The sequence below is a fragment of the Vollenhovia emeryi genome, unplaced genomic scaffold (assembly GCF_000949405.1).
Source record: "Vollenhovia emeryi isolate VEMERY1.0 unplaced genomic scaffold, V.emery_V1.0 DF939209.1, whole genome shotgun sequence".
Classification (NCBI taxonomy): Eukaryota; Metazoa; Arthropoda; class Insecta; order Hymenoptera; family Formicidae; genus Vollenhovia; species Vollenhovia emeryi.
In genome coordinates this window covers 825,974-852,747 of record NW_011967157.1, presented here as the reverse complement: position 1 = coordinate 852,747, position 26,774 = coordinate 825,974, and the positions used below count along the sequence as shown (strand labels likewise).

Below are 26,774 nucleotides of genomic sequence, written 5' to 3'. Positions count from 1 at the left end.
CGTTCGCGCGCCAGCTACGAGAAGATGCGAACAATGCAGGTCTCAAATTGTTATCGTATTATGATTATAGATAGATCCGCGCGGCTGGAATGTTGATACTCCGCGCTGATAACAATGACGTTCGCGGGCAAACAGCTCTAAATATAAAGCAGACCGAGCTCTTTCAAGCGAAAGCAGAGGAGTAACGATCGCGCGCGGAGAAAGAAAGAAAGAAGCAAATAAAGCGTAGAGCGCGTTTTCTTATTCGCTCTTATTCGCGCGCGCGATCCAATTTCAAAGTTGAAAATATTTCAGACTCTTTGCCTTGACGCGAAAGCTCTCCGGATCGCGCTCGTAAGCCACGACATACGCGAAGTGCCGGGGGGCTTATCGAATTTGTACGGTTGTCACGTCGACGAATGATTGCGATAACCCGCCGGCCGGATCATGGTGTAAAGATACAAGGTGAAGCAATCTGGTGGATGCGCAGTGTCAACCAATCAAAAGTGGCCCGAACTACCGAATTGACCAATTGCAGAAATTTGTCCCAACCTTCAAACTGCAAATTAGTGCGGTTGAATGCAGGAAGAACCAATGAACAATTCACCCCAAAAATTGGTTACATGCGCAACGTCTCACCTTGTATCTTTACACCATGGGCCGGATAATACGCGCCTGGCGGCTCAATTGACGATGACGAATTCGCCGAGAATGCCGGCGAACGGGCGTTAATGTAAATAAAACGCTCGCGCGCGAATCGCGAGGAGTCACGAGAGATCGGAGCGTCGCGTTAAAGAGCCATCGGGGATAACGAAGGATTGGGAATTAATTAATATCGCTGGCGCGCGACGACGATCGATCCGTCGCCGATTAAAGCCGGCGAATATGCACGCGCGAGGCTATTTATAGCGATTGACTGTCCGGTCTTAATTATTCATTGTTTCGGAACGACATTGAGTAAAAGAAGGAAGATGTTAATCCATGGAAATTGCCCCGAGGCGATCGCTAATGATGCAACTTGACGCGACTACAATGAGGCTGCGACTCGACGCTCGAGTCTCTTCAGGTGTCCCAGGAATTTCTGGCAAAACGAGCGGAATTTCTCGGTACGAAACGATCGCAGGCACTGATCTTTCGTTATATCAGGAGACACGGCAGTGTCTCGCGCCGAGTGAACGCACGTCATCCGTGCGCGAAGTGAGAGGCACGTGGCTCCAGAAATATTTAATATTCGATAAATATCGCGCGGGTGAGGGGGGAAAAACAACGCGGATGCCTCCGCGGAATTTCGAGCGGCAATCCGTGCGCATGTAAAATGGAAAAAAAGAAAAACAAAAAACTGGGCTCGTCCGGGATTTGAACCCGGGACCTCTCGCACCCTAAGCGAGAATCATACCCCTAGACCAACGAGCCACTCGATACGAGGTCGTGTCTCCAGCGAGCATATTAATACTCGTCTTGTGCTCCATTTGAATCTTATTACTTAAGATGACTCCTGCATGAACCGACGAAAAGTAGAAAAAATTGAAATTTAAGTATATTGTAGTTGTAAATTTTATCTATCAGTACGTGAAATTTCAGACCCGGTCGCCGGTGAAATAAAATAAAGAAAAATATAAAGTTGTGTTTTTTAACATTCCAGTAAACAGTTACATAACAATCATCAATGTTATAATTTCCTACTCAACAAGATAAATGTAACATAACAGCCATATTTACTGTGTAATATTTCTATATGATATATCAGTATAATAGTAATGTAATATTGCGATGTATTATATAAATGTAATATATCAGTAATATTACGTACTGTAATATAACATTGCAATATGTAATGTTACTGCAATATTATAATATTACTGATATATTACGTAATATTATGTGGGGCATTAAGTGATATTCTTTTATGAAAAAATTCATATGAATTTATTTATGAAAATCAAAGGGGTCCCACCAAAGCACCCATACTAACCGCTCCTTCGTGCAGGAGCCACTTTAAAAGTGCGCCATTTTTCAACGTGTTATTCGCGAAGCCGCACTAATCGTTTCGTTACACCAACCGGATATACTCTTTTCCTCGCGTATCGAGAGGAAAGTAGCGCCGATATCGCGCAACATGCTTATCAGCCTCGATACAATTAGCGATCATCTTCCGCTTCGATTGACATGTAAAATGCACGTTGACCTCTCGTCTCTCCCGCTAATCACGAGATAAAATCAGCAGATAAAATCGCGCTCCGACGGAACGACTCTTTCTCGCGAGTCGGACGGGGATCGCCGAGAAACGCCGGCGATAATAATTCTCGTTCCGCGTTTCTGACTGTGCTAACGTTGATCGCGCGTCCGCGACTTTTTTTTCGCCGTTTTTGCTCTCGTCATCCCGATTCGGGAACTCGTTCCGCGAAACGCCCGTGTAACTCGCTTAACGTGACGCGTGGCCAGATTTACGATTTTTCTTTTCGCATCTAATTTTACAGTTCTCGAAATATGCGTGATTGTAGGTCTGCTTTTCGCAGTTGCGCCACATTGTACTTTCTGCTTTTGAAATAAGCATATAGCCAGACGTCGTGGAGAAAAAAAGATGAAAGATATGTAGGGTACCAATCTTATTGCATCAGGCGCTCTCTTTCGCTTAAAATTGCGCAACACACTAATTGTAAACATTATAGAAGTCGGAACTGACTCCAACAAGTTACATATTCCACGCCGGCTAAGAAAGAGAACTCGGCTCCTCTCGAAAGCCTAACTAACCAACTCCGTAAAATAACAAATTTCTGATTAATGAGGAACTTAAATAATGAGAAACTTAAATCATTACAATTAGTAACCGAGAAAATAAGTTACTAACCGATTCAATCGGAAACACGTACCTTCCTGTCTGCCTTTTTGCCAATCTCCGATTGACGGCAGTTGAGAATAAAATGTGAGGACAATCGACGAAGTTACGAACTGATACTGAAATCGAGAAATTTGTAAAACAAATAGAACTGATCAGTTTGAGAGGGTTAGATATCATGGCAATTGTTGGATATATCCGTTTGTTATTATGTAATTGGATTATCCGATTATATTTAATCGGACACTTTTCTCAGTGTGGGAGTAACATTTTGTAGCGCCGGAACTTAAAACACAGTGAAACTCGATTTCGATCCTCGGGAGCGAACGTTTTCTTCTCTTTTTCTCACCTCTCTTTTTTTCTCTCCGCATCAGTAACGCGCGTAACACGTATATTTCTCTGCACCGAGTTTCAACGCGACTTCCAATTCTCATTTCCCTTCAGTCAGTCGTTGTTCAACGCGCGTACCCATATTTCACTTTGATTATGTTACACCTCGTTTCGGAACGACAAGCGGCAAAAGCCCGCGGCGTTCGCGCGCTCGCGTCCATATATTTCGATCTCACAAATAGATCGACCGCTCCGCGTCTTCTTTTCGACGCCGTGATGCAAGTTAACGTAACGCCCCTGAAAATGTGGGTCGCGCGTACGAGAGGAGGTTCGTTTTTAAGTGTCCATAAATTTTTGCCGGTGTAGCGTGCACGGGTACTCGGGTCGTGACGGAACGCTCTTGCGGAGAGAATTATGGCTCTCGCAGCCTCCGAAACGCGCCGTTGCGTTTCGCGCAAGCGCGAGTAGACGTAGCGGCGATTTTCTGCTGTCGATAAAAACCGTCGAATATTCTCACGTAAATCCGATTTCTCTCTGCGCAAATAAAAATTTGCTCGCCAAAAAACCGTTATTCGACACCGAGTCCCTTGTATCCCTTTCTTATGAGAGAGCGAAGTCATCCAGGCGCCGTGGCTTAGTTGGTTAAAGCGCCTGTCTAGTAAACAGGAGATCGAGGGTTCGAATCCCTCCGGGGCCTTCGCAGTGAGATCGTGTGTGATCTCTTTTTTTTTCTTTCCTTTGCATCCAATTTTACCGTTCTCGAAATATGCGTGATTGCGGGTCTGCTTCTCGCGGTTGCACCACTTTTTCTGCATTTGAAGTAAACATGTGATCAGACGTCGGGAAAAGAAAGACGAGAGATACATAAATCCGTGGTCTGAAACCTCTTTTATCAATAAAAGCGCCTCTAAAAGTGACTAATAATTCTTCTGATTGGCTACGAGCCACCTTCAGAGGCGCTTTTATCGATAAAAGAGGATTCAGGATACGGGCCAACGTGTACAAATCTTGCATCAGTCTCTGTCCTCCCTCCCTCTCTCTCTCTCCTTTCCTCCTGGTAACAACAATATTGACGATAGATACCGGGTATGTTCGGTATATTGACGTATACTGGGAATATAGCAAACCTATAATATATATGTCGTGCAATATAAATCCAAGCTATAAATTTAACTACAAATTAAATGCAAATGTTAATATTGCACATCATAATGATAATAATAATCGATATTGCGTACAAGCGGAGGTTTGAATTTTCGCCGGCGTATACGCTCCCTCTCTTTCTCTCCCCCGAGGACTCTCTCATCGGAAAGGGGCGCCTCCGTACACCCACAGGAAAAATTTCCGGATCCAACGCTGTTACACTTGAATGTATCATAAAACAGGATCGATATAGCGCCACTCATATTTATTATAGAGAAAGGAATAGTTTAATCTTAAATGAAAAATTCTAAAATCTAAAATCGTCTTTTGTCGAATATCGCGGTGTCAACTTCGTGCGTTGTAAGATGGAGGGAAAATTTATTCTAAACGCAAGAATATATAAACTTACATTTATATAAGTTACTCTTGTCTCAGTATAGTAAGTCAATCTTTTTTAATTATTATACGAGGGTGAGTCAAAAATTATCTGCACTTTTCGTTCTACAATTTATTTACACAAAAATAGGGGTTCAATGTGTACACCATTTTTCAACATAGTCTCCTCCCTTGGCAATGCACTTGGTCTAGCCGTCCACAAGCTTGCGTATTCCTTCCGAGAAGAAGATTTTCGGTTGGTCGCAAAGCCACTTTTGCACCGCTTTCTGCAGTCCAGATCTTGCTCCCTCCGACTTTCATCTGTTTGGGCCGCTCAAGGATGCTTTGCGAGGTCGCCAATTTTCTACAGACGTAGACGTGCAGGAAGGGGTGCAAAAGTGGCTTTGCGACCAATCGAAAACCTTCTTCTTGAAAGGAATACGTAAGCTTGTGAACCGCTGGACCAAGTGCATTGCCAAGGGAGGAGACTATGTTGAAAAATGATGTATACATTGAACCCCTATTTTTGTAAATTGTAGAACGAAAAGTGCAGATAATTTTTGACTCACCCTCGTAGATAGAGGAGGATAAGAATTATTGATTTTATTTTTATATTGTCTTATTTTTATACTAAATGAGTTTGTGAGAAATATAAATGCGTCAAGAATATTTTTGTCTCGGTAGCAGAAATCCTTTCTGAGGGTGTAATAATCGCGCGAGACGCAACGAACCCTGTCGACGCGTCGACGCCATTAGCAACGAGAATTGCAGTGCAGGATTCACAAAAACTTGACCGAGGCTCGCAGCTCGAGCTCGGTCGGGGACAAGTCGAATTGGAATGGAATTCGAATTCGTTCTGTCCTAGACCGTCGGCGCAATAATAGAATCTAATTTCCTGCTCAAGGTATTGTATACAATGCACTCGCGTACGCTCGGTTCCCGGTAGAGTCGGGCGTAAACGCGGCCTACGGGCTCGTATAAGCCCGTTATTTATATCCGCTTAATGCGTAAGATCAATTGCAGCATTGCGGCGTTCTAAAGGCATTCGGGCGTCTAAATTAAAGCGCGGTCATCGCCGAGGTATGCGCGAAAATTCGCTCGCGGCTTTCCAGCCGGGCGCGCGAAAGGGAGCCGCGAAGGAGAGCGGCGGTTTCCGTGGCGGGGAATTAGCCGGATCCGATCGCTCGGGCAAAATTTGCATCCCGACGCGATTGCATCTCGTCGTTTCGCAATCCGGCGCGCTTATCGATCCGCTCTAACTCGAGTTATTCGAGTGCTCGCTGTTATACGATAGACGAGACACGCCTAAACGATGTCTAACGCTTACCGTCGCACCATCGCGGCACCCGCGAACCTCGCGTTCAATTGATACGCGACTGCGCCGGGAGCGATGACCCGCGCGACACGCGAGATAACCGATCTTCACCGTGACTTATAAATCTGTCAACCTTAATTCGCGCCCCGCTCCGCTGGAAAATAGAGCGGAGTGGCCCGCGTAACGCTTGCATAAATTAGAGCGCGATCGCGCTTTAAATGATAATGTCGATTTTATCGAGGCGGCGCGATTCATTCGTTCCGGCGCGATAAGCATCGTCGTTTTCTGTTTTAAATTGACTCACGCCGTTGCCGTTTAAGCTCGGCGCGTATTTATTTTTTCGACCGCGGAGCATTCGGTGCACTTAAGGCCTGTGTCCAGCTTTTATGGGACAGCCGTAAGTTGATTGACTATACATCTCTCGAAACTAGAACTCGGACCAAGTTCTAGCATCGCGAACACAGGCCTTTAGGCTAACATTACATTTGTCGCGCGACAAATTTTTCAGGCGTGCTGATTAACTGCAGAACAGATAATTTCTAGAGACTGAAGATTGACCTGAGGCTGGTACTACATTTGTCGTACGACAAATTTTTTAAGCGCGCTGATTGTCTGCTGAATAATTAAATTCTAGATATTCGAGAATTTTACTGTCTTGCAGACAACACACTTAAAAAAATGTGCCTTAAAAATTTGCCTAAGGCTGGTATTACACGTCATATGACAAATTTTTCAAGCCGGCTGATTGGTTCCAGGGTAGTAAAGTTCTCGAATATCTAAAAATGTTCTATCCTGCAGCCAACCTTCTTAAAAAATGTGTCGTACGACAAATGTAATACCGGCTTTATACTTGCCGCGACTGATCATTCGGCGAATTTATCAACGCGCGCTGTATCAGCGAAATTGAATTCTCGCCCCGCAGATCTCCAAGCCGCGGGAACAGGATTTCCTACCGAATTCCCCTTTGTCGCCTGGCGGTTGAGTCTTTCCGCCGTCAAAATTGCGGATCCCCTCGCGGTTTTCCGTCCCGATAAAAGTTCCGGCCAGCGATTCCCCGATGAACGAGTAGAACGTAGGTGCTGTATAATTAAATCGGCAAGAAATAATAAAAGTCGCGGTAAGTCGCGCTAGTTGGATTGATCGAATTTCGCCGTAAGCAGGAGCTGTTTAAAGGTCTGTTTAATCGATAATCGACTGCGGTATCCTGGCAACCGGACACAGACGCGTTTATCAATTTCGGCGGCTATCGGTTGCATACCGTGCCGCACACACGCTCGATATATGCGAGAGAAAGAGCCCGTCTCCCCATGCAGGTACTTAAATGTCGGAAGTGAAGTGTTTGTAAACGATGGGCAATACCGAGAGCAACGTTACCAGCGGCGTGAAGAAACAAACGGACACGTCGTCCATCCTGCTCTATAAATTGGTTGACTTGAAGGGTGAGCGAAATAATCAAACGCACTTGTTACTGGCCATAATTTATTCGATTCTCACAATTAAAAAGTCGAGTTTGATAATCGTAAAGTAATTAGATACGATAGATGGAAATTGATTCAATTCGCCATGTGTGTGCGAAGATGTATGTATATGTGCGTGCGTGCGTGCGTCCGTGTGTCGCATCTACTTCGTTTCACGAATATACGAGAGCGGCAAAAATTAACGCAACGTCGATTTTTATTGCGCGTTGTCAGCGTATGGCTCCGAGCACAAAGCAACGTAACAGCTGACGGCACGAGGTAAGTCGTAAACGTAGGTAAACGCACAAGCTCTGACGTACGTCGTATTCACTTGCAATTATATATACGTTACATTTACACCAAAAGGGCCTGAGCAATTAATTGTCGTAATCGTTTACGATTTCGTCGTAAACTTAAGTCGGTGTCGGAAATCAACCCCCAAAAAATTGTCGTAGACGTATGTCGCATTCATTGCATTGCGACGCGAGGCGACATACGTCTACGACAATTCCTTGTACGTTGACTTCCGACACCGTCTTACGACGGAATCGTAAACGGTTACGACACTCTTTCAGCTCAAGCTCAAAGCCCTTGCGCTATCTACATTTACGTTTCCGTTTTTGTCGTAAGTTATTACGACAGCTATGTCGAGCTGGCTAAGACGCCCGTCATGAATTGGAGGGACCCAGATAGCACACTGCATTCACAAAGTATTCTTTAAGTTTTCTTTTTTCTGAATTGTAATTCTTTAGGAATTCATAGAAGAATACAATAAGATTGACAGAGGCAGTTACATGCATCATACATCGTTTTCCTGACAACTTCTTAAAGTATTCATCTCGAATTCAATAAATGTAAACTTTATGAATTCAAGGGGAATAGTGTTAGAACAAAGAGGATTACAAAATATTTACCCAATGTATGTACATATCTAATATGCAGTAACATTACACCATTATTATAATTTCTCACTCAACAGTGAGATACTCTCAACCGAAGCTCGTTGACAATCGGATGATTCTTCCGTTTTGGTTCTCGTCGTTCGATTCTTTCTTTTACACAATAGAACTATTGCACCAAATTAATTGCACATAACGTTACGCACACAAAATATTACACGTGGTAACACGCTGCACAAGAACAACCGGATGGCGGTTAGCGGATACTCGCGCATGACAAATAATTCCTTATAAATTCTTAAAGTATTCACAGTACTGAATCGCGAAGTAATCATTATAATGAACTTCAGAAGAATACTTCAAGACGAACTGATTGAAACTAATTCTTCAAGAATTCTTCAGATATTCATTTTTCTAATTCTGTATGTTTTCTTTAAAATGAATTCTCTATGAACTTATGTTCATCTTTGTGCTATCTGGGGAGGTCCCAGGTTCGAATCCTGGCTGGGGTAATATTTTTCGCAATAAGAATTTTAATTGCCAGATACGTTCAACTAAAAATCACTGATGTTATTAATTTATTAATTATAGCTGGTGACTTTAAGAATATTCTTACGAGTAAGCTATTACGTTGCTTTGTGCTCGGGCCCTATGTATACGCCTGAACAGAAAGATTGTCGTAACCGTTTACGATTCTGTCGTAAGACGTAAGTCGCTGTCGGAGGTCAACGCACAAAGAATTGTCGCATTCGTCGCATCCCAAGGCGACACACGTCTACGACAATTCTTTGTGCGTTGACTTCCGACATCGACCTGCATTTAACTACGGAATCGTAAAAGACGACAATCATTCTGTTCAAACCAGGGTTGGCAAGTTTTAAACAATGTGTTTAAAACTGTATGATTAAAACTTGTTTAAAACAATAGACGTTGTTTTAAACATGTCTATTTTAGACAGTTTTAAACTACTGTTTAAAACTGTTTAAAACATCACAATTACTATGTGATGTATTGTTCAATATATGTATTATTTAGAAAAAAAACTGTAATGATCTTTATACAATGTCAGACAAGAGAAGCCTTCACTTGCGCACAGTACAATTGGACACATAATTGCATACCGTGCTATTGGACACATAATGTTGCGCACAGTTCTTTTGCCCAAATGAACTGTGGGCAAAAGAACAGTGTGCAAAAGAACTGTGCGCACCATTATCTGTCCAATAGCACGGTGCGTAATTGCAACGTGTCCAATTGTACTGTGCGCAATTGAGCCTCTTCCGTCAGCCAACAGGTAACTGGAACAAAAATTAACCCAAATTTCGTTTAATACAATTTAAAAATTCCAATACTATGATTAATTAGCAAGAGGCAATAGGTACAGAATTTCCATTGATAGAAATGTCGTGTTTACTATCTATGTCACTGTCCATTCTGCATGGATATAAGATTTCTAATTTCTGTTCTCTGTTCCTGTCTATTGCCTGTCTACAGCGGCTTTCGTCTGGAAGCACTGCTGTGAATTGTTGAATCTCGTTCTGTAATCCCAATCTGATCCGCATCCGCGATACATAATGTAACGCTGGCAAAAAATTTAAATATTCATACCAATTAAAACTATTTTTGCTCCTTTAAAACATGTTTAAAACATTGTTTTTTATTTAAAACATGTTTTTTATTACTTTACTAAAAAACACAAATAAAACAAAAAACATTGTCTTAGACAAAAATCAATGTTTTTTGTTTAAAATAAAAAAAACAAGTTATTTGTCAACCCTGGTTCAAACCCTATATCGGCCCCGCCTGACGAAAGCTGGACTTTCGACGCGGCTCTTGTGGCTCGTAACGACCGCGGCATATGACACGCCGGGCAAAACGAAGGCACATAAATAGAGTCCACGCCTGGCGGAGCGAATTCAGCGACATGCCAAACGTACGCCCCGGCTCCGCGGGGGAGCCGCCGCTAAAGGAGACGGCTTTCATCGTTCGCTGTTATTTGCGGCGAGCAACGAGAAGGATCGTTGTCGACGACCGAATACAAATCGGCCGATGCGTGAACGCGTGCGTGAGGCGGACGACGACGAATCGCCGAAAATTTCGGGATGACGATGACGCGGGGTAACATGCAGCTCGCGGTGGGAGGGTCCGCGATTAGACTGTGTGAGGGATGTTGTTTATCAACACTTTCTCCTCGTTCGACGTCGAAGGCTCGATGTCCAGGTTATCCATGACCTCCGAGTTGTCCGGGACGAAGGAGGGTTGCATGTTGTACTTTCCTATCTCGGCCTCGAACAGGATGTTGTTTATCTGATGCTGCGCGACCAATCGCGCGCGCACGTCCGTGATATTCTTCAGCCGAATCGCCACGTGCTCGGCGAACACCGTGAATTCGTCGCGGCCTGACGAGATCTCCTGAAATCGTCGAGAGAAAAGAGTCGTGTGACGTCGACGGGACTCGTGATCGCGAGGCTTTTACAGGCAGGTCGTGCAGATGAGAAGTTTTTAACCCGTGACGCGGGTGTGTCGCACATTCGGACGAGCGAGGGGAGGCTCGAGAGCTCCCCCTCCCCCGCATTGCATTACGTAATATTGCTTTGCACAATTTTTACGATGTAAATGCAAGCTTGCGATACAAGGAAGATTGAAATGTACCTGCGGCTTCCAATTAGCGGCGGGCGCGGGGTTCTAAAAGGAAGACATCATCGAATTAAATAAGCGCATGTGTTTCTATTTTGCGACGCGCGGTAACGTTACTCGAAAATGTTTAACAGACGATCGATGAATAAGACCCGATTGCAGGGTTGGGGAAGTTACTTTATAAAAGTATCTAGTTACAGTTTTTTCGCTAAAAATGTAACTAGTTACAGTTACAGGTTACCAATTCTAAAAAGTAACGCGTTACTGTTACAGTTATTTAAAAAGTAACGAATCGTTCCCTCGCAGTTACTTGCGATGAAAATAAAAATATCAAATCTGCATTTGAATTGTAAAGCGTCGATAAAGGCGTTTATGTGCAAATGCAAGACCTAATGCGATCTGTGGAGGTTTAAAAAATATATAAAGTAATGTTTATTAATGTAACTATTGATGTAACTGTTAAATTAGTTACTAGTTATCGAAATGTAACTGAGTCAAGTTACAGTTACAGATGGAAAGAAAGTAACGAAGTTAAGTTACAGTTACCAAAAAAAGTAACTGTAACTGTAACTTCGTTACAAGTAACGAGTTACTTCCCAACCCAGCCCGATTGCACCAACGCCACGTAGCTATAACTTTAGTCCAATTCGCTCGTCCTCTCTTTCTGTTCCCCTTAGAAAGAGACAAAGAGTGAATTGCGCTAATGCTACAGTTATGCGACGTGGTGCAACCGAGGAAGAAAAAGAAAGCTTTTAAGAAAAAACTACATGAATCGGCAAATAAAACTATCGCAATGATCACAAATTAATTGTAATCCTTCTTCCTCATCGATCATATACACAGAAAGTATTTTTTCTTCAAATTTACCCTGAAAATCATATAATCGTGGGACAACATGGCAATTTGAAGAACTGTATGGGGCTTTTTTGAAATTTTACCATACATCCTTCTAGTAAAATGTATACTAATTGTAAGTACAATACTACCCAGATAGCACAAGGGTGAACGTAAGTTCGTGGAGAGTTCATTTGAAAGAATACCTGCGGGGGGAATTAGAAAACTGAACATCTGAAGAGTTTTTGAAGAATCAGCCACAATCGCTTCGTCTCGAAGTACTCGTCAAAAGTTCGTTATGGCGCGTGTAACTTCCCCACTCATTCGTATTGTATTCTTCTATGAGCAATACTTTGCGAATTCACTGTGCAATCTGCGTAGTAGACCCAGATAGCACAAAGGTGAACGTGAGTTCACAGAGAATTCGTTTGAAAGAATACCTGCGGAACTGAAACTTGAAGAATACTTAGCGAATTCACTGTGCTGTATCTGGGTAGCCGAATGTATCGCAAAATTTCAAAAGACTCTCGTGAAACTCTTCGAAATGCCATGTTGTCCGACGATAACATAATTTTCGGGATTGAGAACAATTCCTCTCCATGTGGAAACCTACATTAGCTTTATTCGTAATATCGTCCTATATAATTGTTACTATTATAACTGTACGCAAATTGTCGGCGACGATGCTCGCGAGAGCTCCCTGGCGCACCTGTTTCTCCACGTTGAGGGTCTCGCGATTGATTCGCGTCAGGCGTCCCTTGTTCAGGAAAGTCAAGGCCTCATAGGCGAACCATTTGGGCTTGATGACGCTGCCGGGGGTCAGATCGGCCTTCAGCCTGCGTTTCGCGTACGCTTTGTGGACCGACATGAAGTGAGTCTTCAGGCTCTTCAGCTTCCTCTCCACCGTCATCACGTCGCACCCGAGCTGAGTGCAAGCCCCAATGAGATAAGAGCGCGCCGTGCATCGTTTTTTGTTCTTTTTTTTATATTTATATATCTCTCTCTCTTTCTTCTCTGCGCTCGCGTCGTCGCGCCGGAACGCGCTCCCGACGGTGATTCGAGGGCGTGTTACATAACGACGATAAATAAGCGAAGCGTGCGTTGCGCGGACCGTTACGCAAATGCGTTTCTATGCAACGCGAGAATTCGCTTTCCATTACGACGGCGGCGGCGGCGGCGGCGGTCGGTGGCGGCGGCAGCAATAGAGACTCCCGATGCGCTCGCGATGCGCCAGCATTGCGCAACGACTTGCGCAAGTGTTGGACGCGCGCGTCTGGAGTACACTCCCAAGATATTTTTCACTCGGCGCTCCTGGCCTCGAATCGCGCGATACGTGGGTACGCGAGAGTAGAAAGGGGGGACGGCGGCCAAGGGGGGAAAAACGCTCTTTTCTGTCAATGAAAAACTTATCGATCCGCTATTATAATAACGCGGCACCGCGAAACACCGTTGCGCCGCTCCTTTCCCTCTTTTCTCATCTCGATCTATGCCATAGTACAGACATACACATGTATATATTTTTAATCGAACTTTCTGCGCGTCAGAACGAAACGGTTTTTAAATCTTCCGCGAGACAGCCGGATCGATGCTCGCGGCGGCGAAAGTTAAACAAATATTCGTATCGACTCGCGCGCGAGAGAGAGAAGAAGGTCCGCACGCGCGCATCTTTTCGCGGCAGCGACTTTTACGATCTCCTCTCCCTACCCCCCCCCCCCCGGCTCTGCGCCGCGTGAGCAAGTATCTCGTCGCGCACCTCGTCGGCGATCTCCTTCCACGCGTAGATTCTCTTGCTCCGGTCGGTGTAGTCCGGCGCGTTGTGGTCCCAGAGGAGCCGCCTCGCGCGGTACGCGCCGATCAGCTTCAATATCGTCTCCTGCCTCCACTGCGCCATGTTACCCCGCACCGCGTTGGCCCGCGCACCGTGCCACGTCTAATCACTGACAGCAATCCCGGCCGCTCCGCGCTCGCTCGCACGCTCGCCACTTCCCACAGACTTGCGCCAGCAATTGCCGCGACGGTGCGTGCAACACTTGCCCCAGACCGTGCAAGATGGCGTTGCATGTGCTTTGATGTGCCGACGACCCCACCGTCCCTCCATCGCGCCCCTCCTCGTCCCACCCCCTCCCTACCGCTCCGCTTGAATTTCGCCAGTGAAGCCCAAGTCGGTGAAAGTCTTCGGGATGGTGGGGAGGGGGAGGAGGGAATCCCCCGTGCTCCATGTTTCTTCGTCTTTGGTTCTCCGGTTCCGGTCGCACCGGAGGACATCTCTCTCTCTCTCAGGATAGAACATCTTTTTCTCGGGGGAAAAAGAGGGGTGATTTGTTTGGAGGGAAGCTGTAACGACTGTAAATTGTACATTACAAGCGAAACATGTAACGTGAACGGCGAGTCTCGTGTCGTAGAATACATGTAGTACGTGAGATATGAAAGGAGTAATTGAAATAAATATTTGCGCGTGCGAGTCTTCCAATTTCTTATCAGCTCCGCGACGCCGGTTGTTCTCCAAGTGCTCTTTTCCCCGCGTCGACCCAGTTACGGGTCTCCACTCGTTAGGGTCGCGTCGAATTAATTATAATAATTATAATCGATTAACTGAAACTCGCTGCTTAAATACCCGCGACTGTACCTTATTAGCGTCCCAGTCTTCTCGCGCGTCTCTCGAGCTTCGATTTTTTGAAATTCGACGAACCTGCCGCGTACGTGTCTCTTTTACCGACATTTTCGAATGTAGTTTTCACGGTTGTAAATCTTTTCATTCGCTTTTATGCACGAAATAATACCGCGTAGAAGAACAGTCTCATACTTAAAACACTCAGAAGTCTAATAAAAAAGAAATTGGTATTTGAAATTTTCAATTTTTTATTCGCGATCCGCAACTGAGCCTGGTATTATTTTGTGCATGAAAGCCAACAAAAGGATTTACATGCGTAAAAACCATATGTGTCGATAAAGACGATGACTTCAGGATTCTCTTGAAGTTCACCATTATCTTGTTATCTTGTGTCGCGCGACTAAGTTACATCCTCATTTCCTCGCAACACTTTCGTCGGGTCTGTTTCACCGCCGAGAGATAGACTTGGAGATCGTGATTTCACACTTCTCTGGTCCAAAGTGCGATCGACCGATTGTAATTCTGCTGGAATCAGCACGACGCACGCGCAACGTCGGGTCGTTGATTCGCGCAAACCCCGAGCTTTCAAATTGCAGGGTAATAGAAAGCTGAGCGGTGCGAAATGACGTCTGACTAACAGCCAGATCGACGTGATAAATTTAGAAACGACCGAGTCGCGATTTCCCGTCGCGTCTGTTTGCCGAACGCGACTTTAACAAAAAACATATATAGAGATAAACAGGACCATTGTGATCCGAATCGAACAAACGAGAACGCCTTATGGGTCCGAGCAATATGTAAATAACCCAATAATATTGAACAATAAAATTCACAAGGCTCTGATGAAGACGTGAAATCACAATTCAGGAATAAAGAATGTAAGAGCCAAGACAGGATGTTAGTGTCTAAATGATTTTACTTTTTAAATTCATTGCGAAAAATTTCCGATAAATTAAATTTCCAATTCAATTGCCAATAATTTGAACTTAATATTAGTGAATTTATATACCGTTTTTTCATCTGCTCTGTGCGCCGGTTTCTTTTCGGACGTAACATAGTTTCGTTTAGATGGAATATTGTCAGCAAATTCATGTATTTAAATCGACGAACGATTGCTAATTAATTTTAAATGCTATATTTAGCGTTAAATAAAACATTTTCAACGCGGATCCTAATCGAAGGCCCTGCGGCCGATTTATCGCGACAATGGCTGCGCTCAGCGGAAAAAGCAGCTTAATAAGCGCTTCCGATGCAGTTTTGCAGCTGTTGTAAGATTTTCTGCTGAAAGCAGCACCAGCGGTTTACGCTTTTCCAACGTATTTACTAAGCGGTCGCCTTTTTCACCGGCATACTTTTAATACGCTGGGCTGTTTATTAAACGTGAAAAGCGTAAACCGCTGAACGTCATTCGACGAAAAGTCGACAGTACAGCGCAAGGCGTTTAATAAGCTGCTTTTTCTGCTGAGCGCAGTCATTCCGTTTCCCTCTTGAAACGAAAAGAGAAATGGCGGTTTCGACGTCCCCCTCCACCCTTGTATATAACCTTGTTTGCGTGTCCCGACGTCACGAGCCGACAGCGCGTTGCATTCGGGGTTTCGATCATGAATCTTTTCTTCCGGCGTGAGCTCGCGAAAAGTGACAAATTGCATTGACGCATTCAATATTGGTCAATAAAATTTTTCACTTTTCACGAGTTCACGCTAGAAGAAAAGATTCATGATCGGGCCGTTGATCGGCGACGCGTAAAGGCCGAATCAGACTAGCAATCGTTTTCAGCCAGCGGCGCACGGAAGGAAACGTCGAGGAGCGTCTTCTCGATCGTGAAAATAGGGTTGCTGTCATGGGGAATTGACGGCGATCGGAGATGACCGCGAGGACCGCGAGGACCCTCCGCTCTCTTCCGCCTCGCCTCACGCTTTATTGCCCGTGAGTCAGCGCACCGATTCCGACGGTGACGGCCGGCCGTGCTAATGCCCGATATAATACGCCCTCGAGCCGCGATCCAAATACTTGCACTCGTGACGCAACGCGCGCGTCCATGGCACGTGCCGCATCGCCCGCGATTTAATCTCGCGGCGGTGACCGCGAATCGCCCGCGCCGCGCGCGGACCTTCTTGGGTCGCGCTGACCGCGAGGCTTCCGGAATTCGCGCCTCTCTCGCCGGGGATCTCCCGCGTTCGCCAATTCTACTCACGGCGTTCCTCGCTTCTGAATCGAGATCGAGAGTTGGGGAATTTCTCCCCTTCTTTTTTTCCAGAAGCGACCCTTTCGCTTCTTCGCCTTTTATTCCTTATCGGAATGTCGATCGTTCCGCTCAGCCAGGGCGTCAATTCTGGGGGTCAATTCTGTATCTTACTATTGTATGTCTGTTACTGTGTCTTACCACATTTAGTGAAAATGCTAAGAGTGAGCGGCTTTGTCTCTTTCTAAGGGGACGGCTAGAAAGTGTCAAAACTATTCACTTTTAGCATTTTCACTATAGTATAAGATACAAAATTGATCAGCGGATCTTTAGGTATCTACCGTTGCAGGCGGCGGATTGTTAGTGGATATGACGAAAAGGGCCTCGCAGACCAAGCAGTACGCGGAGTTGGATCACGCCCTGAGAACGAAGGTCGAGCCGTTTCTCTACAACAAAGGGAAGGGCAAGTGGATACCCGTGGAGAAGTTGGTTCTTCTACGAAATAAAGACCGCCCACGACATAAAATGGTACGCGACCAACCTCCGCATCTCTCTCTCTCTCTCTCTCTCTCTCTCTCTCTTGCTCTCTCGCAATATCGTTGCTTTGAATAACGCTGGTTTACGAAATAAAATATACTTTGTAATTATTTTGAACCAGACAAGGTGTTTCTTGTTAGTTTTTCGATGCTTGAAGCGATGCCGCGAGCCAATTTTCGCCAGCACGTCAGGTTTCCGAAATAATTGAGGTTTCATACGCAATGGTTTCTTGCGATATTTTACATTTTTTCGTGAAAACGGTCAATGTTATCTTGACGTGCTGGCAAAACTTGGTCTACAACATCATTTTCAGCACCCAAAAGATCTCTAAGAGATGCCTTGTCTAGTTTAAAATAATTTTTGGCTGCAAACTAGTGTAATTATTCTCAAACAAAGTTAAATCAGGACGGACCTGTTATGATATAAATGAAACGGGAGCAAGAACACCAAATCATTACTTAGGCACGAGCAAGGTGAAGGTAGCCCAATAATTTTAAATTTAATATGTGAATTGATACACCGTAATTATTCTCCCTTCGCTGCAACAGCTGCCACCCTTAAAGGCTATGGAGAATCCTGCGGATTACGATATCGACAAGGACATGGGCGACGAGGAGGTTGACGAGGCTAAGATAGGTAATGTCGCGTACACTCAACTTCATCGCGTTATAAATTATCGTCGAGCTTATACGCGAAAGTTTCTATGGCCGTTTAAGTTACGATCTACGAAGTTACACGCGCCGGATAACAATTTGTCCGACGAATTCGTTCTCTTGACAGATAAAACCAAATACAGATTTGTGTGCTGGAATCTGAGCGACAGAGGTGCCGTCGGCGAGACCATTTTACATTTATGCATGTTAAACTCGACCGCCATCCACGCCGACTTGGCGAAACGACTGCTGCGCTTCTATCCGCAGCTCATAAACGACGTCTATCTGAGCGACGAGTATTACGGTAAGTTTGAGCGATCTGTCGCGAGCCACGTGACGATCATCGATTCCGAAATGGATCGAGCGCTGTGACTTGAAGCTGCTATTGCATCTCGTTGACGAGCGCGTATATTGTCCGTGGAATACCCGACGCCGATAAATTCCCCGATAAGCGTGCCGCTAAATTATCTATTCATAGAGTAACGTTGGCGTAATGGAAAATTAGCATTTCCAAGGTAAACCGTTCATTCACAGCGAGGACCCGCGCGGTTTTATCATTAATTTATAATGGAGAAGTTCATTTCAATTCAGATCGCATAAATCTATCGCGCCACGAAGCGTATTGTTGTAAAAATATTACTGCAAATATACAATATACATATTCGCGCCGCCTTTTCCGGTATGCCCCCATCAGTAGCACGATACATTATTGGCTCTGCATTGATTATGTTTTGTGTGCACTGGCCGGTATTTCCCAACGTAAAGCCAATATTGGCTGTAGAATGTAAATACAAATGCACTGATGTTACATCAATAATTATATTATATTCGATTTATATTGAAAGTGCATTGGCCAAGATCTCTAATATAACGTGAATATTGAAATGCTATTGGATGAATATTACTGAACGTATTACGGCTAAATAAGTTTCAATCTATAATAGGTGATTTAAACCCTAATTAAGCCCTAGTCGAATATTCTTCTCATTTTCGACTGTGATTGGTCAATTTCTTGTGGCTTAGATCATCTATTGTAGGCTGGGACTAAAGCCCGTATCAGACTATGGATTGAGATTGAGATTAGATTGAAATTTGACCAATTGGAGTAAAATTTACTACTAAAGATTAGTTGGTTCTAATTGGTCAAATTTCAATCTAATCTCAATCTCAATCCGTTGTCTGATACGGGCTTAAGAGGAGGCGCCCACTTTATAACGTTGGACCTGGTTATTGAAAAAAAGTAACTGAGTTAAGTTACAGTTACAGATGGAGAGAAAGTAACGAAGTTAAGTTAGAGTTACCAAAAAAAAGTAACTGTATGTGTAACTTCGTTACGAGTAACTTTCCAACCCTGTAAATATAACAGTGAAGATCGCACTCTAAGAAATATATCCTGGCCTATCTAATCGGATAATTCAATTACATATTAACAAACGGATATATTCGGTTAAATTGTACATACATTCGATAGAAGGGGTATAATCGGTTTTTCGATTAAATTGCGTCGGTAACTACTTTAATTTAATCGGAAAACTTAATGAAAAAAAAACCGATGGTTAATTTTCCATCGAAAACACTACTTAATCGATTTATCCGATGGAAATTTTCTCAGTGCAATGGTATACTTGTAACTGTGAATCGGCCACTATTCACTATTCTCAGCGATAATCACTGGCCAGTGAGAAATGACTCGTCGATCGATGTCGAAACGATGTCGAATCGACATCAATTTGAAGGCGTCGATATCGAGATCGAGATCGACGAGTCATTTCTCGCTGGGCGATTGACTTTTAGAGAGGAGATCTCTTCGGTAATTACTGCCCTCAGCTTTGTAGCGATTTGCTTCGGATTTAGGGGAGAATGTCTTGCACATCGCTATCGTGAATGAGGATCCATCGATGGTGAAGTTTCTTCTCGACAGTGGCGCGGACGATCCGCGCATCATCCACGAGAGATGCTTCGGCAATTTCATGTCCCCGGAAGACCAGAAGGCATCGAGATTGGACAGTTTGGACCACGAGTGGGTGTGCGTCACGCCGGAGACCAATTACAACGGGTGCGTTGTACCCATTTTCTTCGGAAACGACATTAGATTGTCGCCTGCCTCTCGCTCGACAACGAGAGGATTCCATTGTGATCGTTAATTAAACCGATAGGACGTTCGTTTCGAGCGTGAATGTGACCCAATATCGCGACGAGTTAAATTCCGTGAGGCATATGTATAAACAGGCTCGTCCGTCAGGGATTTATGAATCTTGTCGAACGCGATGTCGAGAACGTATAATGTAGCCGTATACGTCTAATACGATCAAGTTAGACAATTTATTTCATCGTGTCTACTATCCACTTTATCGCGCCCGTAGCTACGTGTATTGGGGAGAGTATCCGTTGAGCTTCGCCGCGTGTCTCGGCCAGGAAGAATGTTACAGGCTTATACTGGCAAGAGGCGCGGATCCTGATAAGCAGGACACGAATGGGAACACTGTTATGCACATGCTCGTGATATACGAGAAAGTGGTGAGTATTGACGTCAATTTGACGGTGTCGGCGTCGATTCGACATCGTTTCAACATCGATCGACGAGTCATTTCTCGTTGGGAAATTACAGTACATCAGTAATTTCTAATGATTCAATTGCTGGTATACAGTAATTTTCTAGCGATTATTTCGTTACTTTTCCGTAAGGGTATGCTACTGATAATTTCGAGAACGTGGCATCTGTCATTCTTCTGATCCTCGATTTAATCTCAGGCCACGTTCGACATGGCCTACGAAGTAGGGTCTTCTCTCCATCTAAGAAACGTCCAACACCTGACTCCGCTGACCCTAGCAGCGAAGTTGGCCAGAATCGAAATGTTCTTTCACATATTGAACATCGAACGGGAGATATACTGGCAAATCGGTAGCATAACTTGCGCGGCCTACCCTTTGTCGCAAATAGACACGATCGACGTTACTGCGGGGACAATCAACAACAATTCTGCCCTGAATCTCGTTGTCTTCGGCGTAAGTGAACGAACGAATTACGCTACTTACGCTTTACCGTCCGAGCACGCAGAATGATTTCACGATGATCGCAGGACAAAGATGAGCACTTGGAGTTAATGGATGGTATGTTAATCGATCTTCTAAACGCCAAGTGGAACACCTTTGTTAAATTCCGGTACGTATAAGAGAGAAAATGATCTTCTATCTGTAATCTCGCTTTTGTTAAAAATCAAACACGCTAAGGCCAATTTCCCGATTAAGTATAAAAAAAATTATAAGAGAGGTCTTGTTTTAATTTTTAGATTCTACCGTCAATTCTTCCTCTTCTGCTTCCACTTTGTTCTGTCGCTGATTAGCTTCACCCTTCGCCCTGGCCCGTCGACCGTGGAAACGGACGAAAGCGCCAACGATACGTTGACGAGGACGAATTCCTCCAACATAACGGAGTCCACGTTTCTGAAATCTCTCCAAAGCGCGAATCTATCGGAATTAGTTACGAACAGCCTCGTGGCGGCTTTTACCTCGACTCTCAAGTCGTCCTTAAACGTGACGCAGGAATCGCTGGAGAAGATCCAGCTGCAAGTTACGTCGAACATCACGTTGGCCCTGAAGAGCATGTTGCTCTCGACGCTGAGCGAAAACGAGGGCATTCCGAGTCCTCCTGACGAGGCCGCCATTCATACGCTGTGGTATACCGATAGCCCTCCAAATGCGTCGGACTATTTCACGGAAGCATACAACAAAACCGCGGCCGATATAAATTCGACTGCCAGGACGATCGTCGACGACATCGGGTTATCAAAATTTAACCCCGACTACTGGTATGCCGAAATATAATATCGCAAAAAATTCACACGCTATTAATGGAATAATAAAAATAATAATTTTATTATTATAGTTGTGATAGAATTTAATATTGAAAGAATTTACAGATATTCGAATGTAAAATATTTAAAACTTTTTGGAGATTTTAAAGTTTGTTTCAGTAACTTGGCTAATTAGGTCGATTTCACGTCTTTTTGAACAGTTAATTTTTCATTTAATGACACACTTTTAAATAGTACATTTTTTAATTTACTTGCACAATTTTTTCTGAGGTATACATGCTATCGGTATCATAGACTAAATATACTTATTTAACAGGTGGGACGACCTCACGGAGGAGTGCAGGCTGATGCAGCTAACAGAAACGAGCGCGAAGATTCGTTTAACTGCGGAAATTTTTATATACCTCTCAGCGGTGCTCTACATCCTGGCCGCGTTGCGGGAGGCGAGATTCTTGGGTCTTAAGATGTTTATCGAAAATCTCGTAAGAGTCAATTGAACCGTTATTTTCAGTGCACAAAAGATGGACTAGAGGACGAGAGATTGATAAAAATTAATTTTACTTCTCAAATCTTCGGCTAAGAGCTGCCTTAATAATTTCTGAATTTTCAAACGGATTACACAGAACATTTTTCTCATATTTTTTTTATAATTTCCGTGTAAATTTCAGAATTTTTTCAATAATTTTATTCATTAATGTTTTAAAAAATTTTCAGATTTTAATACAAATTGGAACGCTTTTCAGAAGTGCCGAGGGAGTTTATATCTTTTCTAGAATTTTCATATGTATGCATTCTGAAATTTTCTGAAGTTTCTGAAATTTCTCATTCTATAAATTCCAACATTTATATTTCAATATATACACACATATGAAAAATTGTAATAAAAGAAGTGGACTTCCTCAGTATTTCTGAAAAGTGTGCCAATTCGTAGAAAAATTCTGAGAGAAGTGTTCACCAGGGTGAGATATGCAAACGAGTCGATTTGCGTTATTTAACGAAAATGACGGAAACTGCCACTCGTGTTAACGCCAGCGTGGTTCTCAGATGACGGTGCCGTCGCGCGTCATGTTCCTGTTCTCGTGCTGCATCCTGCTGTTGTTCCCGTTTCTGCGATTTGCCTGCGCGGACGAGGTCGAAGACATGCTGGCGGTCGTGGCGATGCTGACGACGGCACCGTACTTTCTGTTCTTCTGCCGGGGCTTCAAGACGGTCGGGCCGTTCGTCGTGATGATTTACAGAATGATCATGGGCGACCTCCTCAGATTCGTCTGCATCTACCTCGTCTTCGTCATGGGATTCTCCCAAGGTAACGCGTGGCGTTTACGGAAAGAGGAAAGGCGGACCCCCCGTTCGTTCCTACGATTTCGCGTGACAGCTGTTCCACTTATCTTTATGAACGAGGCCTGTGTCCACAATTAACGGACAACCTTGTTGCCGATTATCGCAATTGATAATCGAAGCCGAAGAGACGCAACGGCACGTGTAACGGGCGAGAGACATCATCAATTCCGCCGGTGACACGCCGGCGGCGATCAGGCCGATGCGGTGCCTTATTCTATTGGCTCCCAACAATTGTTAATTAGCCGCTGGTGTAACGGCACCGGCCGCGACTTAAGTCGCGTGATCTAATCGACGGTTTTACTGGACGCTGCAGCGCGACATTGACACACATCGCCCGGCCGCCCGTCGAAGGCCTCCCGTGCGAAGAAACGCGGGGAGGAAACCGCCGAAGGAGGCGCTACATCGAGATGGTCGCGAGATATGTTAAATGGTGCGACACGCACCATTATGCAACCAGCAGCGTGGCCGCGGCGTGCCATTGTGTCTTCTTTTCGCAAACAAGCGGCACTGTCGCCACTTGAATGGGCCGTCTGTTCGCTCGCGGATACGACTTCCTTCCCAGATAGCACAAAGGTGAACGCAAGTTCATAGAGAGTTCATTTGAAAGAACATCTGCGGAATAAGAAAACTGAATATCTGAAGAATTCTTGAAGAATCAGCCACAATCAGGTCGTTTTGAAGTATTCGTCAGAAGTTCATTATGGTGCATGTAACCTTCCCGATCATTTTTCTTGAGTTCTTCTATGAATTTCTGAAGAATTACCATACAGAAAGGCAGAAAACTTCTTTGCGAATTCACTGTGCTATCTGGGTTTTAGTCTACAGTGCGCTCTTGCGTCTAGAAACATTCTATTTTATAGCCAATAAATATATTTAACAAGTTTGTGCAAGTTGACAAATTGTACATTGTTATACATTGTTTCTAGTCGCAAAAAAACATTGCAAATGAAACATTAGTACTCCTTTGAGTCCTCCTCAATAGGAAATCGTAAATCGATACGTCGACCGATCCATCAGGATGAGAGCCTCGCGCCGGGATCTCTGCGAACGTGTCTGAAATATTTTCGCGCCCCAGTAAACACACGGGAAAAGTGTAGCTAAAAACTGCATGTGGTGACTAAACTTCAGTTGTAAAATATGGACAGCTAATATTTAGTTGTGACAGCCAAATATTTTGCTACTGTGCCTCTTGGGTGCGGCAGCAAACCGTTTGCCGTGGTTTAGAAATTTCAACTAACAAGAATATTCTTCAAGCAGTAATTAACAACTTCAGTATTTTCTTGACCATATCTGGCTGAGGTAATATTTTTCGCAATAAATTTTCTGTATTATTAAAAATGCCAGATATGGTCGAGAAAGTACTGAAGTCAGAAATTTTAAGTAACGGCGGCAAAAGATTTTTAGCAAACCGATTAGCTATGGCAGCGAAATTTTTTCTCTGTGCACCAAGTAACGCAATAATGTTATATCAATATTAAAATCTTCTACTCAACAATGTATCTGTTATACGCAACGTGTGTTACACCACACTTATATTATTGAGCGCAAAATTGTAATATTGATGTAATGTTACTGTGTTAGTTGGTGTTCACCGGGACGCAACAGAAGCGTCGTTGTGACAAATGTCGAATTTGATTTTGCAGCGTATTATATCATATTCCTGTCGTTCGACAACCCGAACACTCCGGAGGGCATCGACGACTCGATGACGAATCCGATGCCTTCGCCGATGGAGAGCGTCATGGCGATGTTCCTGATGAGCATGACGAATTTCGGCGATTACTTCGGCGCGTTCGAGAGAACCGAGCACGAATTCGAGGCCAAGGTACTTCGTTAATCTCATCGAAGATACGATCGGTATTAGCAGGTAGAGGTGAACAACACCGTCGCTCGCCAATTGACATTTACGCGTCGCGGACAATTAGACAAATCTCCCATGGGAAATGATATCCCAGATAGCACAAAAATGTGAACACAAGTCCATAGAGATTTCATTTTCAAGAAAACACACAAATAGTATTTAATAACGCCAGTAGTTAAAAACCAACGATATCCAATTTTAACGATCTACACCGGCCAATGTTTTTATTTTAAAAACAAAACATGTTACAACGTTTCGGTTCCAACTTTGGACTCCTATCAGTAATCTAAAATCATGCATAACTTTGCACGAACATTGTTTAATAAATTGATTACAACGAAACAAACCATAAAAAGCTGCTACAAGATTGTTAAAGATCACATATTGTTTGGCCAATACCACTATGACAGTAAGCTGTGTACAAGCAAGAGCGTGATTACATTATATAGGTACATTATAGTGATTTAATAAATGTCAAGAAAAATAATTCAAGAAAATACCTGCGGAATTAGAAAACTGAATATCTGAAGAATCTCAAGAATCGGCCACAATCAGTTCGTTTTGAAGTATTCGTCAGAAGTTCATTATCGTGCATGTAACTTCTCTAATCATTCTTATCGTATTCTTCTATGAATTCCTAAGGAATTGCGATTCGGAAAGGGAGAAAACTTGAAGAATACTTTTGCGAATTCACTGTGCTATCTGGGATGCGCCAGGCGAAATAGCGTCAAATGCAATCGCTACTAATTGCAGCTGCTGTTTGTGCTGTACATGGCGATCGTGGCGATCCTGCTCGTGAACATGCTGATCGCTATGATGGGCAACACCTACCAGAAGATCGCCGAAACCAGGAACGAATGGCAACGGCAAGTACGTCGTTAACACGTCTCGTGCCGCGTGTACTATCGATGACTCACAGCGAATTCTTTCTCTTAAGAATGTTTGTCCAACAGAAATGGGATGAGAAAAAAATTCACTTCGTGATTCGGGAATTGAAAAAGAATTCCTTTTGGATTCCCCGTGCTATTAGCTACCTGATATTTGTCACGTTGTGTATCACACGCGGATGTGTACACGGGGAGAATTTTCTCGTAAAATTTCTCCTGAAAATCAAAATGTAATCGCGTCACGGCATTTCGAAGAATTTTATGAGTTTTTCGAAATTTTACCATACATTTTACTAATCAAGTTCTTCAAAATGCCATATCCCACGATTACACGATTTTCAGGGTAAATTCATAGAGAAAGTTCTTTCCCCGTGTATCATTGATTTTGAAGTTGTGAAATATACCATCGTAAATGTAATTTCTAGCATGTAATAAACGCGCCGTCGGTGGTACGCGCGGCTCGAGTGGAATTAATCTCCGACACACACCGACTTTGTTTCCTGTGTTTCAGTGGGCGCGCATAGTTTTGGTCGTAGAGAGAGGCGTGAGTCCCGCTGAAAGGCTAAAAAAGTTGACGGACTATTCTCAACCCATGTCCGACGGCCGTCGGGCGTTGGTTCTTCGATTAAACCAAACTGTGAGTAAACTCGCGGCACCGGAACAAACGGATCTTTCACGTCGGTATCGATTTTAGGAGGAGGACAAGGAGGAGATGAAGGAGATACTCGAGATGAAGAGAATCCACGATAGATTGCTGAAGAAGAGGCAGGACAGAATAGCAAAGGAGAAGATTATATCTGAGGCGGAAGCCATTATTGTTAAGAGCTGAAGAAGTGATGAACATGTTATTTATCCCAAACTGTTTGTGCATTTTATTTTTGAGAATTGTTTATTTATTTATTTAATGTCCAGCTTAATCGAAATCACGACACTTTTGTGACATGAATTATAAAGAAATAAAATGATTGCGACGTAGACTAGAGCAAGTGAAATTTTAATCAATAGATCGAGCTGATGTTGGAGTTTCCATGACAACAGGCCATCATGTCGGACTGTCGTAAGACTCGAGCGGGGAACCTGAC

The 26,774-nt window shown here is 43.9% G+C and overlaps 2 protein-coding genes and 2 non-coding genes across 5 annotated transcripts; 2 read left to right on the top strand and 2 right to left on the bottom strand.

Annotated features, from left to right (window-relative positions):
- Positions 1-1,320: 1,320 nt before the first annotated feature.
- Positions 1,321-1,392, bottom strand: Trnap-agg. Its single transcript has one exon. It is a non-coding gene; the product is annotated as a tRNA-Pro (tRNA).
- A 2,376-nt stretch (positions 1,393-3,768) lies between these two features.
- Positions 3,769-3,842, top strand: Trnat-agu. The gene has a single exon. It is a non-coding gene; the product is annotated as a tRNA-Thr (tRNA).
- A 2,815-nt stretch (positions 3,843-6,657) lies between these two features.
- Positions 6,658-26,767, top strand: LOC105561313 (transient receptor potential cation channel subfamily V member 5). Its single transcript, XM_012011180.1, has 16 exons — positions 6,658-7,417; positions 16,948-17,126; positions 17,684-17,771; positions 17,916-18,092; positions 19,643-19,844; positions 20,152-20,305; positions 20,540-20,794; positions 20,869-20,951; positions 21,079-21,597; positions 21,920-22,085; positions 22,648-22,909; positions 24,588-24,769; positions 25,559-25,675; positions 26,204-26,329; positions 26,387-26,509; positions 26,698-26,767. The coding sequence occupies exons 1-16, from the start codon at positions 7,327-7,329 to the stop codon at positions 26,722-26,724; spliced, it is 2,751 nt and encodes a 916-aa protein (XP_011866570.1). The 5' UTR covers positions 6,658-7,326; the 3' UTR covers positions 26,725-26,767.
- On the bottom strand, positions 10,034-13,773 carry LOC105561312. Of its 2 annotated transcripts, none has more exons than XM_012011178.1 (3): positions 13,559-13,773; positions 12,515-12,730; positions 10,034-10,746 (listed from the first exon to the last, which is right to left on the bottom strand). In XM_012011178.1, the coding sequence occupies exons 1-3, from the start codon at positions 13,694-13,696 to the stop codon at positions 10,486-10,488; spliced, it is 615 nt and encodes a 204-aa protein (XP_011866568.1). In that variant the 5' UTR covers positions 13,697-13,773; the 3' UTR covers positions 10,034-10,485. The 2 variants fall into 2 exon arrangements, with proteins under 2 accessions (XP_011866568.1, XP_011866569.1); XM_012011179.1 differs by lacking the exon at positions 10,034-10,746 and adding an exon at positions 10,756-11,019.
- Positions 26,768-26,774: the final 7 nt, after the last annotated feature.